Source organism: Sycon ciliatum, chromosome 4 (genome assembly GCF_964019385.1).
Source record: "Sycon ciliatum chromosome 4, ocSycCili1.1, whole genome shotgun sequence".
NCBI classification, from domain to species: Eukaryota; Metazoa; Porifera; class Calcarea; order Leucosolenida; family Sycettidae; genus Sycon; species Sycon ciliatum.
The window spans coordinates 9,646,080-9,661,781 of NC_088646.1; the positions used below are offsets into that span (position 1 = coordinate 9,646,080).

The window sequence follows — 15,702 nt, forward strand, 5'->3', positions numbered from 1 at the left end:
ACTGCCTCCATGAGATGTTGCCTTCCTTGTCACTCACTCTCAGTTCTTTCGTTGCTTACAGCACGGAGAGGTCAGCTGCTAGTGCCAGTCTCTGTCTCTCTCTCTACATGTTTGTGCGTCGGCGTGTGTGGTTGGGTACGTGCGTCGGCGTGTGTGTGTGGGGGGGGGGGGGACACACACATCACTCCCCCCCCCCCTCCAAACCAGGGAGTAGTACAATACCGGGAGATGACACGGGCACATAACCGGACTTCCGAGCTTTGCTTCACGAAAAGGACGAAACCGCGCGAAAATTCAAATTTTGTGTGTTTGACAATGCTGAGAGAACCTCAAATTTGTGACGAGAAGACCAGACGTATCCCTTCGTGACAAGCTGAAACTTCATTTTTTCTGGTCGAGACCTTTTTGGAAGCTAGTCTGGTACATCGTCCACACTGCTGCCAAGTCATGACTCTCCAAAATGGATGGGGGTGACGAATATCGAGGATGCTATCTTAGGTAAGTAACGTGATGGAATTTTCTCATCTTGACATGGTGTAACACAAACCTGAATTTCTCATTTCGACCCTCTCGAACACCCCACCAAGCTGGGATATGTCGAAACTATACCTATTTGTCTTCCATTCTACTTCATTTCAACGTGTTAGAGACAGCAACACTTTGGAAAACTCGTTTTGAAATTTCACAACTAATTTAGTTGTATGGATTTGAACACTATGTTCAAGATCATGTACAATATGCTCAAGATCACCTGTTTTCAACATTCAATGATGCCAGGCTTTGTTGCTCTGTTTACTTGCTGAACACATGGGCAGAAGAGAAAGAGTGAAGCCTTCGGTATGGCTGCAAAGTCTGCCTTCTTGACGCATTGCCCAAAAATAAGGAAATTCAAATAGCATCAGTATTTCAATGCATTTTGTGTTTGGATATTGGTGTGTATTTGTGTAGTCCTAGCATGTTGAGTAATATTACTAGTCCTGAGAAGGGTCTATGCCACACTGCATTGCGCGATTTTGTAGTATGATACTTGAACTACAATAGTATACTGAAACAACTTTTTAGGCTGTAAATTCTGCACGGTGCACAGCGCACCCTGGTGTGGAAGAGCCCCCACGTATAAACAATGAGAATAGGTCTCATCTGGCAAGGCTAGTTACACAGTTCTACCACCATCAACCATTTAGAAGGATTGATGTTAAATATAACATGGCTGTTCTCTCTTTGGTATGCATACTACACAGAACATGTCATCAGAAGCCGATGCCTCCGAACCGCCGTATCGTGTACGAGAATGTCTTAAATAACAAGTAAAGACTGCCTTTCTCAAGCAAACTGCATGCAAGGCCAGCTTCACAGAGCAAACTGCATGCAAGGCCAGCTTCACAGAGCAAACTGCATGCAAGGCCAGCTTCACAGAGCAAACTGCATGCAAGGCCAGCTTCACAGAGCAAACTGCATGCAAGGCCAGCTTCACAGAGCAAACTGCATGCAAGGCCAGCTTCACAGAGCAAACTGCATGCAAGGCCAGCTTCACAGAGCAAACTGCATGCAAGGCCAGCTTCACAGAGCAAACTGCACGCAAGGCCAGCTTCACAGAGCATGAAGCTTCTGGAATAAGGGAGTTGCCCAGTAACTCAAGTCGTCCACATGACGCTTGTCATCACCATCATAATTGCTGCTAATGCTATCAACAACAGTTTGATAATCATCATCTTTACGAGATACATTAGCTGCCACCACCAGATCTGTTCCAAACTTTGGAATGATCTGAACCAAATAATCTGGTGATGTATAGCCAAAAGAGAAATAAGAACATGAAGAACTAAAAGTCAACCAACTAAATTCTGTTAACCCTTTACCATCCGTGCGTACTTGAATCGATCTCTAGAGATCGATGGACATGCATACACTAAAACATTCGTAACTCGATCGATTCTTGTCGGAATTTAAAGAACTAAGTATCTAGGAAGAAGCCGAAGAGCTCCGCTTTCCATTGCACCAATCGGTAAAGAGCTGCGATGTCGCATTCCAAAGATATTTCGTTCGACATTTCAGCTACGGCAAAAGTCGAATTTCTTTCCGAGTGACTGACCTTGAGCGGGGATTTTCCCCTCTCCTGACATGTTGAGTCACTTTGGCATGCTTTGAGCGTGTGGGCAGCATGAAAAGAAACTCAAGCAAAAAATTGGAATGTTTACGATGAAGGAGCGAGAAATGGCTGGCGAGGAGAGAATTTCCTCGTATATCCAGCGATGGGGTGTATTTGAAGCTCCCTGGCGCTGGATATGTGATCTAGGTAGTGTCCTGTTTGAGCTCAATGTACGCAGCTCGTGGAGAGCTTTCCAGAATGCCCAAGGTTGTGAAAATTGGTTGATTAGAACCGAAGATATTCTCAGAATAAGGTGAGAATTATTGCATTTGGGACTGCTGGGGAATTTTGGTCGGATGGTAAAGGGTTAAAATCACTCTTTTGACAGCTACCCACATCGAAATACTGGACACGCTGAGCGCATCCGGCTGACTGAGGTACAGTGGCCACTTGGCGTAACTCATCCGATTCCTCCTCGTCACTTGGAAAAAACTGATGCCATTTGCTTGTTTCCAAAGTTCCATTGCACCAATAAACTTCTTATATTACCGGTACTTCTCCAAAACAGCTCTCCAACTTGTTGCAACTCTTTGGAAGTCTTTCCGTGAATATTATCATTTATGGTGTTGAGTGCTAAAATATATTATTGTTACTAGCAAATACAACACACACACACACGCACGCACACACACACACACACACACGCACGCACACACACACACACGTGCGCACGAATGTACTTTATTCTCAGTTCATGTTTTACCTGATTACCTTCATGGCATATGTGGCTTGATTACTTGTAACGTTGAACACAATTCCACATTGACTGAAAATCCGAGCAACATAGGTTTCTTGGCACCAACACCAGGGAGTGGCACAATACCATTGTGCTACTGTAGTACTCCCTACTTGGTACCCACTGATATAGACATCTGCGGATACATGTACATGTAGCTGCCTTGGCATCATACGTTTATTCATGTTGTGTCGCATGAATGTCTCTGATGATCTGTCTTTGGAATAGGGTAATCGGCCAGTCATACCTGAAATATCTTGTGCAGTGTGACGAACTTGCGTCGCTGTGTCTATCTCCCTCAAGAAATGAGGACGTGCATAAACTGAAAATAAACAAACTACTTACCGTAGTAGTAAATATTTTAGAGAAATCAGGCTCTTGCAAGCTGCCCACGTAAAATACTGCACGCACTGAAGGTACCCGCGTGAGGACCGGCTGCAATTTGACCTTCCTCGTAGGATTCCTTCTCGTCACTTGGCAAAGCCGATGCATTCGTTGCCTACAGCGCATAAACAAACTATTACTTCCAACTTCTCGAAAACAACTCCTCAGCTTTTCGAAGTCATTCTATTGAAAGATTTTGAAAATGCTACGGTAAATGGTGTGCAAAGTACGAAATTTCACGCCATTTCCCGGGACGTACCCGGGAAACAGCGCTCCACAGAAAAGTGATCTGAGGCAAACCTTGTCCGCAGGTTTGTGTGCCCGTGTCATCGCCCGGTATTGTACTACTCCCTGCTCCAAACCAAGACACATACCCCCCCCCCCCCCCTCCCACACACGTACCCCCCACCCTCCTCCCACACACACACCATGTACCATCCACACACGTACCCCCCCCCCCCCCCCCCCATGCACACCTAAGTACAAGCAGCCTAGAGGCCAACTCACCGGAGTTCTTATCCGGGTCCGGGTGGTCGTTCTCTCCGCGGTGATGGGCAGTTCTTTCGTTCTGCATCTCGACCACCTCGCGATTATGATGCAGCATAAAGTGCTGGTAGACATCCTTCAGCTCCTCCGTCGATAGCACCCCATTCACTCTACGCAAAGCACAAAGGAAATAATACAACAACGACGACAACAACAACGACAACCACCACCACGACAACCGCCAGCACACCACCAGCAGCACCACATCACCACCAGCACACCACCAGCACCACATCACCACCAGCACCACCACAAACAACAAACAACCAAACAAGAGAACGAGTTGACACTAAATTGCATGCACACCATCAGTATATGAAACTACTCAATCTGCTGAAACTATGTATGTTCATACAGAAACACGAGCCAGTACACACACGCACGCGCACATACGCACACATATACACACATGTACGGACAGTGGCGTAAACAAACTGGGCAGACACACACGGATACACACACGGATACACACACACTTTGTACTTGTTGCTCACTGCCAAAACTGGTCACGTGGGTCTGCCCGGGAGAGTGGAGAGAGACCCAAAAGGAATCTTGCAAAGACGACTCAATTGGTTACTCACACGCACGCACACACGCACGCATACACACACACACACACACACACACACACACACACACACACACACACACACACACACACACACACATGTACAGTGGCGTAAACAAACTGGACAGACACTACACACTAATAAACTTCCTCAGAGACAAAAAAAACCGACATAGTATAACACTCAGTAGGTGCACACATTTCAGATTCTCTAACACTCTGAGCATTCTGACATTCATTAACCCTTTCCGGGTTTATGACGAGTATACTCGTCATGCAGACCCCATCGTGTCTGGGCAATGACGAGTATACTCGCGCTATACTTTTTGTACAGTCCACGTACCGTACGCACTGATAGATCACTGTACAGTCGTAACTCTGGAACGGATTATCGCATCGCCATGATCAATGGCTCATTGGAATGGTCTTGGAAAGGGCTTTCCAGAGGTGTTTTCGGTGTGGCGATAGCTCAACAGATGATGGAGCGGCGATAAATTGAACGTGCGATTTCGATCTGAACATTTTTCTTACTTTCCGTCTGGCGATTTTTTGCGACTTTCAAGTCATTCAAGGGGATATCCCAATGACGTGTCAAAGGCAACATGACGTAGGAGTACACCGTTTGAATCGCTTGAATCTCACGAGTTCGATGCAGTTTGAATCGTAGTTCTACGTTGAGAATGAGCCCCAAACCGAAGGAAATAGATGTGCGTGGTCTTGATGCCAACCTGGAGCACGATAGGGACACTGTTGGCGATGCTAGGGGCGTCCTTGAGGTGCTATATGCACTGAAAGCACATGGAAGACGACGATCAGGAAGGGAGCTTTCCAGTAAGCCATAAATTGTGAGAATCCGTTGAGAAACAATAATGTTGTGACAATTTGTTTGTTGCTATCTCCACAATTGTACTGATGCACTGAATCTCAGTGCCCAGACGTAGTAAATGCACTGTGACCCTGAAAGGGTTAAGCACTACACGTACTGTACTATCAAAAGCATTACAAGTGTGATACTTTTGAATGCGTTGAGTTCTTCGTCCATTGTTGTTCTCACATTTTGCTGGTTGTAATAAAAACTTTGTGTCGATTACAAGTACGACCAGCCTCATCATTTCAAGTACCAGCATCAACCGTAAATTTAAATTTACACCATGCGGGGCCATATTCGGCCTCGAGACACCCGCCCGTCATTGCTTCAAAGACGAACGCAAACACTCAAAGATGAACGCAAACACTCAAAGACGAACGCAAACACTCAAAGACGAACGCAAACACTCAAAGATGAACGCACACACTCAAAGATGAGAGCAAACACTACCCAAAGACGTACGCAACAACTCAAAGACAAAAGCAAACACTCAAAGACGAAAGCAAACACTCAAAGACGAAAGCAAACACTAATCAAAGACGTACGCAAACACTCAAAGACGAAGGCAAACACTACTCAAAGACGTACGCGAGCACGCAAACGAGGACAGCAGCAGCAGCCAACTAATCTAACTCTAACTCACCGCGACAGGTCCTCCGTTTCGATCGTCTGGACGTTCTCGAGCAGCCGCTCGTCTCGGCGCGCCACTTCAAACTGATAGTGCTGCGTGTTCTCGAACAGGTGGAGGAGATTGCGCTTGCGCTTCTGCAGCTGGCACCACTTCTCGTCGAATTCGTAGATCTTCCACAGGTCGTCGACGCTAAGCTGCGGCTCGTAGAACTCCTTGCGATACTGGGCGATGAACGGCACCTGAAAAAATTAAAATAGAGGATATGCAATACACGTCAACCCTCGGTTATCCGGTCCTCTTTTATCCGGATCCCTCGCCATCCGGGAGAAAATCGTTGGTTACCGATTTACGAGAGGGCAGGACTTGTCCCGTGTTGGGCAGGTACAACCAGCTCTAATATATTAGTGAGTATGGCCATGGGACTGGGACGAGAGGGCAGGACTTGTCCTCGCATTGGGCAGGTACAACCAGCTCTCTCTCTCTCTTGTATATTAGTGAGTATGGCCATGGGACTGGGACGAGAGGGCAGGACTTGTCCTCGTGTTGGGCAGGTACAACCAGCTCTAGTATATTAGGGAGTATGGCCGTGTACAGTTCACCACCTTTGAATACTGCACGGCTGGCTGGTATCCCAGTGTGTGTACGGGTGTAGTGGACTTGCAAAGCAATACAGAGTGGCGGAACGGCAAATGTCATAAAGCCTGAGTGAGCAGCAACTGTGGACGCGCCAAACAACGCCTACTCTGCTCAAACAAGAAACAAAACAGCAGACCGTCTAGACAAAATGACAGCCGAAAAACACTGAACCTTGCAAAAACAAAATTTCGGCCGGAACTAGTTTTCGGCCAAATATGATCAGGCCGAAAATAGCCGGAAATAAATATGCGCCGAAAATGTGTTGACTTTCAGTAGTAGGGTAGCGGTGTTACCCGTACCTAGAGCAGGTGCAGTATTCGGGTAGTACTTTCAGTAGTAGGGTGGCGGTGTTACCCGTACCTAGAGCAGGTGCAGTATTCTGGTAGTACTTTCAGTAGTAGGGTACCGGTGTTACCGGTAGTACTTTCAGTAGTAGGGTAGCGATGTTACCCGTACCTAGAGCAGGTGCAGTATTCGGGTAGCCGTTTGCTGCCGAGAACCCGACCGGGTAGTTGGAGTACGGCGTTTTCGCAACGGTGCATGTAAACAGCACGGCTATATACATGTAATGCTTACTGAACACTTTCTATGTAGCGCAAGTGCACACTCACTGTACAAACTATGTCAAGAAACTACCCGATAGGGTACCCGTGCTATCCAGATAGGAATACCCGAACCTGCCACCCAACCAAACCCCACCCGTTGCAGCTCTAGCCAGGACTCACCTCAAACATGTCCTTTCGGATGAGATGAATCACCTCGCGAATCCGCGGGACCGCGTCCTCCGATTTCCGCTTGGTCCGGTGGCTCTGGTAGAGATCGTACGCATTCGGCGCGCCCGTTCCGTCCACACCGGGATCCTAGCGACACAAACAAGGAGGAGGAAGAACAGTGAACAAGGATGAATCAACAAACGAGGCAAGGACTGGACGCGAACAGAAACCGCGGACAGTGTTCGTACCCAAGCGTGCAGCTAAAGAGAGAGGTCACGTACCAGTTCAAAATACCCTCCAAAGGGACGTGGAAAACAGCACTGCACCGCGGTATTCAAGTCAAGGTCAAATGACGGGAAAGGCCGTAATTCAAGTCAGGCTTCTATTTTTTTCAAAACAGGTGTTTACTTTCTATGTATGTTAACACTAAAACCAGGCTTATGTGCCACCAGTGCATCTTGAAAATCAGGCTTTTATTCAAAACAGACTTCTATACGAGACAGGCTTAAATAACAAGACGCTACAGTACTCCAAGGTCTGAAAAAGTACTTCTTATCCGATGCAAAGAGAAAATCATGTTTCGTTATATCCAGGATACTACGCTATACTATAATACATGTAGTACAGTGGCACTGAATAAGTGTGTGTACATGTACACACGTGCACACACGCACGTTTCGCTGACTGTACCAACGTTCATCAAGTCAGAAGTTGTTTATCCGTCAACGGGTACACCAGAGTTCTAGCCAAACCAAAGGAGAGTGTAGGGGGGGGGGGGGGGGGGGGGCACCACCCTCCTACTCTGATTGAGCTGTGAAAAAGTAGCCCCCCCCCCCACACTCATTTGTCGAGTTTTGTGTTTTTCATAACACACACACACACTCATTTGTTGAGTTTTGTGTTTTTCATGCCCCCCCCCCCCCCCCCCACATTACAGTGAAACCTGTCTAAGGCAACCACTCAAGGGACGAGAAAAAGTGGTCGCCGTGGCCAGGTGGTCTTCTTATCCAGGTTCAGTGGGGCACGTGACCATATCCACATGTGATACATCATTTTGATCAGTGTATCACAGTGCACACACCTATGCTACTCTAGGCTAGCATGACTCGTGTCCCTGGGGTCCTCAGACCTGTCAAGTGTCGTGCATGCATCATGCACATCTACACTTCCTGCACTGATGTGTAGATCTACCATGCATGGTGCACCATGCAATGCATACATTTACATGTACGAGCACTGTGCAAAGCGGTCGCGGGTGGATGGTCGTCGGTCGCGTTCCGAGCTGTTTTGAATGTGAATGCGTCCGTGACAAGGAAAAGTGGTCGCCATGGTCGAGTGGTCACCATTACAGGTTTTACTGAAGTTGAGTTTTGTGTTTTTCATGCCCCGTCCCCTCCTCCCCTACTCATTTGTTGATTTTCATGTTTTTTCCTGCCATTCAACGAGAATACAGTCGACAGTCACTACTAGAGGGTTCATAAAGGCACAGCTGTCCGGGGTCGTCCTGTACGTAACATTTCGCATGGCAAGACAGTTTTGGAAAATGGAAAAATCAGTTGTGGGGTAACCTGGCACCTGTTCCCCCATGCCTCGGATGTTGAGCCAACGTACTCATGGATAAAAGGAAGGACAAGACATGTTACGAGTTTTGACTAACTGTCCACCAATGTAACCAGATCATGTACGCATATAGTCAAGTCAACTAGTGCGACAACATGGCACAAAACTGACATGTGCACCTAAAGTCACATTAACTTCTATGCAGTACTCAATTCGACGTCTGTTGGTTGTCAATGGGCTGTGTTTCTATCAATAATTATTTATACAGTACGCGGGGAAGTACCTGAGCTGAGACAGTTTTCATCGACAATGCCTTTGCGAAGATCCAAGCAGCTTCCTCGTTGAGCTCACGATCCACAGCTCCGTCATCCTCCCCGCCATCATCACCTCCACCGCTCAGTGGCTGGACGGGGAGGCCGGTGCGAAGTTGAAACCTGCGGCACCGCAAACAACATGGGGCATACGGACATACGTGTACCCACGCACACACACATGCACACACATACACACACAAGAGCGCACGGGAAAGCACGCATGCACACACATACACATACAAGAACGCACGGGAAAGCATGCGTACACACATGCACATACAACAAGAACGCATACACGTACACACACGTACACACATGCGCACGCACACACAGATGGCAATGCTTAGAAGAAGACCACAATGCCAACACGGTCAATGCTCGCCCTCATGATGCCGGCTGTTTCTTTCTTGTGCTCTATTACGCTCATATCTCTCTTACCCGGACACCAGGTCGCATCGCATCACAGTATTCGAGCGCGTGTGTACGTCCAGCAGCATTCGCACCACTTCCAGGTCACCAAGATAATAATGTGAATGTGGCTACTATGTGCAACTACACACAAGACACAACCTCCGCATATATGGGTCACATGATGTCGGTGGCCATGTTGGTTCCACTGACCACATGCCATGATCACTTTGTACACAAATTTAGTCACATGACCAAGACGCGAACCCAGTCTACAGTAGTGTCGGGCGCCGAAGAACGGCCAGGCTAGAATTTTACCAAGTGGTAATTGAATGTATACACGGTGCATGGACTACTATATATGAAAATAAGAACGGTCTAGGCTAGGAGGCTGACACCCCCCCCCCCCCCCCCGACAGTACAGTACTGGCGGTCGCCGAAGAACTGGGGGTCAGCCTCCTAACGTTAGCCTGGACCGTTCTTATTTTCAATGTATTACAGTCAATGCGCAGTCGAGTCACCGTGCATACATTGTATACATTGGTATGCTGTGTTTGATGAAATTCTAGCCTGGCCGTTCTTCGGCGCTACCCGACAGTACTGTAGGGCCCTAGCAAACAGCAGGCCTTGATCAGCATACTGTCTGTCAGGGGCCGTCCGTAAATATCGAACATTTTCACCAAACGAATTATTTTAGTTTAGACCCAACCCCTCCCGCCCTCCCCCTCAGAACGTAACAAATGTTGACATGCATGCATACACATGTACAACAAAAGTTGCAAGTGTGTCATTGCTCCAACGGCCATGTACATGCATAAATGTTTTCTGAAACGAATTCGGTCAACCCCTCCCACCCCATAACGAAATTATTTCGTTTTGTGAAAAAAAAGTTCGATAATTATGGACGACCCCAAAAGCATGTAATTTTAGGTGCATCAAAATTTCGGTGCCAGGGACCTGCCAGGTTTCAGGTGTAATGTAGAATTAGGTGACCAGCTTTCCCTTCACATGCAGTGCATACTCTAGTGCCTTTTAGGTGTAATCTAAATTTAGGCGCCTGTCTTCTCTACCGAAATCACCGAAATTGAAGGAACACCGAAAATTACAAGTTTCACAGTACCGTTCGGGACGTCGGTCAAGCGTATCACCGCGTCCTTGTCAATCAGGCTAGAGCGGTCGCGTGTGTGGCACACGAGTAGGGAGGGCCCGAATGACCCACCGATCAATATACCCAAGAAAAATGACTGCCAATCGGTTCAATCAGGGCTGTACCATGTGATCGTATGGCCTTGAACAACGTACCGTTCAGGAACGTCGGTCAAGCGTATCACCGCGTCCTTGTCGGTCAGGTGAGAGCGTTCCAGCTCGGACGGCTCGTACACGTCGTAGATGCTGCGCCCGCTGCCGCCAGCCTTGCGCTTCGTCTTGCCGGTGCTGCGCCGAGGCTTGGTGCGCTCGCGCGGCGCGGAGCCGTCGATGAAGCTCATGTCACTGTCAGAGCCCTGCCAACAACAACAAACACACACGCAAAATGCAAAAATTGCCAAAAAAAGTGAAATGATGTGTCAGAGGGCCCAAAAATTTACAAGTGAGAGAGAGAGAGAGAGAGAGAGAGAGAGAGAGAGAGAGAGAGAGAGAGAGAGAGAGAGAGAGAGAGAGAGAGAGAGAGAGATAGATAGATAGAGAGAGAGAGAGAGAGAGAGAGAGAGTGAGTGAGGGAAGAGAGAGAGAAAGTTGCAAAAGCACATGCACATACCGTAAAGTCTTGTATAAAAGCCAGGGCTTCTATGACGTTCTTGGTGAAATTTTGCAGGCTTCTATACGAGACAGGCTTCTATACAAGACAGGTATTTCTATGTATGTCAACACTAAAACCAGGCTTATGTGTGATTTAATGGGCCCAAAATTGCGACTTCTATTCGAAGGCGGCTTCTATTCAAGTGCGGCTTTTATACAAGACTTTACGGTATATACACAAAACATACGCGCGCACACACACACACACACACACACACACACACACACACACACACACACACAACATGTACCATGTATACGCCCGCCGCAAGAGAAGCACGCAAATCTGCAAATGCACTGGATGTGCACCCACAGATTTTCTCTCGAACACACACAAACGCAAGCGCGTGCGCACACACACACACACACACACACACACAGCCACTCAACCCTCACCTCTTCAGGTTCATCTTCATCTTCTTCCTCTGCTCCGTCGTCAGCATCGCTGGCATACTGGTCAAACTCTGCCGGATCAAACTCAAGGCCAAATATACTCTCGGCCTCCATCAGTTTACTGAGGGGAGAGAGAGAGAGAGAGAGAGAGAGAGAGAGAGAGAGAGAGAGAGAGAGAGAGAGAGAGAGAGAGAGAGAGAGAGAACACGAGCAAAGCATACACACACACCGGCTCACATTGACAGAGCAAAATACACAAAACAGTCGTTCCAGAGGGGACTGGAGAATTCAAAACAAAATTTAGGCATGCTAGGATTTTTTATGATGGTTAAGTGCGGGGCTGTGTCAGACGAACTGATTACTCTAATTTCAGAAATTTTAGGTGCTCAATATTTTTGGTATGAGGGCAAAAGGCCAGGCTAGGTGAACAGAAATTTTAGGTACGGAGAAGCAGTTCCCTATTGGATTATGTGTGTCAGTGTTTGTTCGGTGTATTGAAATTTTAGGTATGAAACAGACGCCCCGAAAGTACCGAAAATAAAAATACACTGAAAATTTGTGAAATTACAGTAATTTCCGTTCGCCTATTTGTACAATACTCGCCAAATAAATCCGGCCATTGCTGCACATGGTGGTCGACTACGATGCACGCAACATAGGCCGGATGTTTTTGGCAAATATTGTATCAGAACGGCACAAATTCCCCAGCCACCGGTTTGGTCTTCCAGACAAACTGGTAGGGCGTGAACGATTCCGCATCGCTCGAGAAGAAATAATCGGAGAGAACAGCAAAAAAAACAAGACCCAAATCCAACCCGCCACAGGCCGTGCTTTATGAGGCGCTCCGATGGGCGTTGAACTCGGCAACAACAGCTGTGTCATGCAGATCATACAACGTTTTACAGCTCGCCACAACCTTCTCCGGTCCAGTACTGTCAGCAGTACGTCGAGTGCGAACTAGGCACCAAGCAAGTGTAGTAGTGTGCAAGAGAGTCACTCAACTTTCAGTGACTGATTGTCTGCAACGACCGAAGTCGGATACTATAAACTCCCAAAGTCCAGCGGTACGGAGATCTTAGCGTGCATAGCAGACGGACTACACTCGATTAAATCTGGTCTCGCAAATCCCCCCCCCCCCCCGAGGTCGTTGGCCGTGGTAGCACATACATGTACAGTGAATTCTTTGCCCGCTAAAAAATCGTCGCTAATTCATCTGCAATACGAAAACTAGAAATGTATTTGTTGCTGAAATTTGGGGCTTTACAGTAATCCAACAAGGGGTCAGTCAGGCCAAGTTTTACCTTCACAAGCATGTGTACATGTGTGCACGGTCAGACACCTACACCTACGCCAACGTAAAACACACACACACACACACACACACACACTCTCAAACTCACGCACAGATGTGAATGCACACCCACGCCCGCACACAAACACCCCCCCCCCCCCACACACACACACAATCCCATGTTCTCGCGCCCACCTATACTCTCTGGTCGCAAGCGCCTCCAATGTTTTCCTTGCATGCACACAGTCATGCGCCAACACTCACACCAACCTCCTAACCCCCCCCCCCCCCTCCACACACACACCTGCACACACACACACATCTGCTCGCACACATCTGCTCACACACACACACACGCATGCACGCACACACACACACATACGTGTACACACACACACACACACACTTGTACACACACGTGTACACACACACACATACTTGTAATGTACACACACACACACACACACACACACACACACACACACGCACACACACACACACACACACACCAATCCCCTAACACTAGGGGTGAAAGGATTATGTGGTTTAGTCGATAAATTAGTCGAAAAAATCTAGTCGATTACGATTTTTCTAATCGCTACAGCATTTTCGTACGACATACTATACGGTACGACGAAATATCCGGCATGTGCAGTGTGTCTACATGACTTAACTGTGTGCAGCACATGTACCAGAGTACGAGTGGATGCGCGCGTGCAGCGCTCACAGCAAGTTGCTCATGCTCTGGATACACACTACACGCGTAGACTCTACCCGGTAGATCTACCTGATGTACTCTCTAGATCTATTGTACGACACACGGCTCTTTTCTCTGCACCGTGCACTGATTCGTACCCGCGAACTTTCGTTCCGGTTGCTTCACGGAACTCACTATTCTGGACAAATAGCCTTCAGAATCAGTTTTTGCCTGTGCGACGGTCGATGTTTCCTTTATTTTTGTTCTCTTCGAAGTTCCAAAATTGATTGTAGTTGATGCAAAATGGTGAGTTTTTTCGTCAGTGGTGCTTAATCGATAATAATCGATAAGTAATCGATAAGTTTTGGATTAACCGTTAAGGAATATCCCTTAATCGTTTCACCCCTACCTAACACCCACACTCACTGGTCACGAACACCTCCATCTCTTCCTTTGGCCCGTTTCACGGGCTGATCGTCTTCATCCACAATGAAATCGCCAAGTTCATCCTCGTCTTCATCACTGCTTGCCTCCAAGTCACCAATTGTGAAACCAGGTGCTGGTTCGGATGCCTTCACCGGGTTAGACGAGAGAGAGAGAGAGAGAGAGAGAGAGAGAGAGAGAGAGAGAGAGAGAGAGAGAGAGAGAGAGAGAGAGAGAGAGAGAGAGAGAGAGAGAGAGAGAGAGAGAGAGAGAGAGAGAGAGAGAGAGAGAGAGAGGAAAGCGTATGTAAACACACGCACACACACACACACACACACACACACACACACACACACACACACACACACACAAACACACACACAAGGATTGAGTTCGATGTAACGCTAGCACATACTGCTTCACCGCCCACTTCATAGAAGTAAGGGTGAGGCTTCTTGTCGTTTCATTTAGAAGAAAGGCACTCAAGCCAACAAGCTCGTTGCCAGAACTCTGAAAACCACTGAACATCGCTTTCTTATCAATTTTAGCAACGTTTCAGCATTTCGCCATCATCAGGTTCAGAGGCTCAATAAAGCACCGGAAGCACAAAGGAATAGTATTGAATACTGATGAAGTTGAACACCCGAGGGTAAGATGAACGCGCTACGAAGACAAGCAGCAGATGTTGCAGATCACAATAAATATTACAAACGTGCATGTACAAACCCCCAAACACAGAAATGGGCGTATGGTCAGTGTAGCAGTTAGACTGGTGCAGCATGCTGGCTGTTAGAGTACAATCATTCATGCGTGATATGGATAGGCGGATGTGTTAGAGCTATGATCCATGTGTGCTTCTATTCATGCATTCCCATCAAGAAGGCCATGTGTCAGGTCTATTCAGTACTCTGGTGTCTAGACGTCTGCATTCTATTGTTGTATCACATTACATGGTCGAGTGTTGCCATAGGGTCTTTCTATACCATGTATGTGCGTGCACTGTTATTAGCTATTGCTATCTTTTGTTAGGCCAGAGTTGGTTTTAGCCTAGTTGTGGAGATGTTCAGGTTTTAGTTCTTGGAGAGTTGTGACTGTTTTCAGATCATGAGTCAGTGTAAACATTGTGTCCTGGAGATCTTTGTGTGTGGATAATCCCGGTTCCGGGGAGAAACGGAATATCTGGTCCTTCGAGCCGGATCTGGAAATAGTCATCATGGAAGGTGAAGATAGGAGTACGCGCAGAAGTGCGCGGTCAACGAGAGGTGTAGCACCTCCCCGTTTGGGTTTTGAAGACGAGCGCTCGATGCGCAGTAGTAGGAGATCAGGAGGAGGACAGTCCCGATCTTCATACGAGACTCAGCGTCGAGTTCTGGAAGCAGAAAAGAGGCTCCTGGAGAAGGAGCTTGAGCTCGTGAGGTTAGCTCAAGACGAAGCGTCGTCAAGTGGCCAAGGGGCCAAAGGATCGTCCTCTCCCAAGATGGCCTCCGAAGTCTTCGCAGAGGAGCTCATAGAAGGCCATGAAGCTGATGCAGCCGTTGACGCTGGCCAAGGAGATGAGGCTAGTATGGGTGAAGTAGAAGTTGCGCAC

General features: G+C 47.6%; 1 protein-coding gene across 1 annotated transcript in view; it reads right to left on the reverse strand.

The window, feature by feature from the left end:
- The window catches only part of LOC135814362 (transcription elongation factor SPT6-like), a 60,034-nt gene that overhangs the window by 28,908 nt on the left and 15,424 nt on the right, over nucleotides 1–15,702 (reverse strand). The window contains exons 4-10 of the mRNA XM_065327474.1: nucleotides 14,118–14,263; nucleotides 11,707–11,824; nucleotides 10,816–11,015; nucleotides 9,075–9,225; nucleotides 7,244–7,378; nucleotides 5,895–6,121; nucleotides 3,777–3,925 (exon numbers count right to left, since the gene is read on the reverse strand). Of these exons, the coding sequence (XP_065183546.1) occupies nucleotides 3,777–3,925; nucleotides 5,895–6,121; nucleotides 7,244–7,378; nucleotides 9,075–9,225; nucleotides 10,816–11,015; nucleotides 11,707–11,824; nucleotides 14,118–14,263 (1,126 nt within the window). The remainder of the gene's footprint in view (nucleotides 1–3,776; nucleotides 3,926–5,894; nucleotides 6,122–7,243; nucleotides 7,379–9,074; nucleotides 9,226–10,815; nucleotides 11,016–11,706; nucleotides 11,825–14,117; nucleotides 14,264–15,702) is intronic.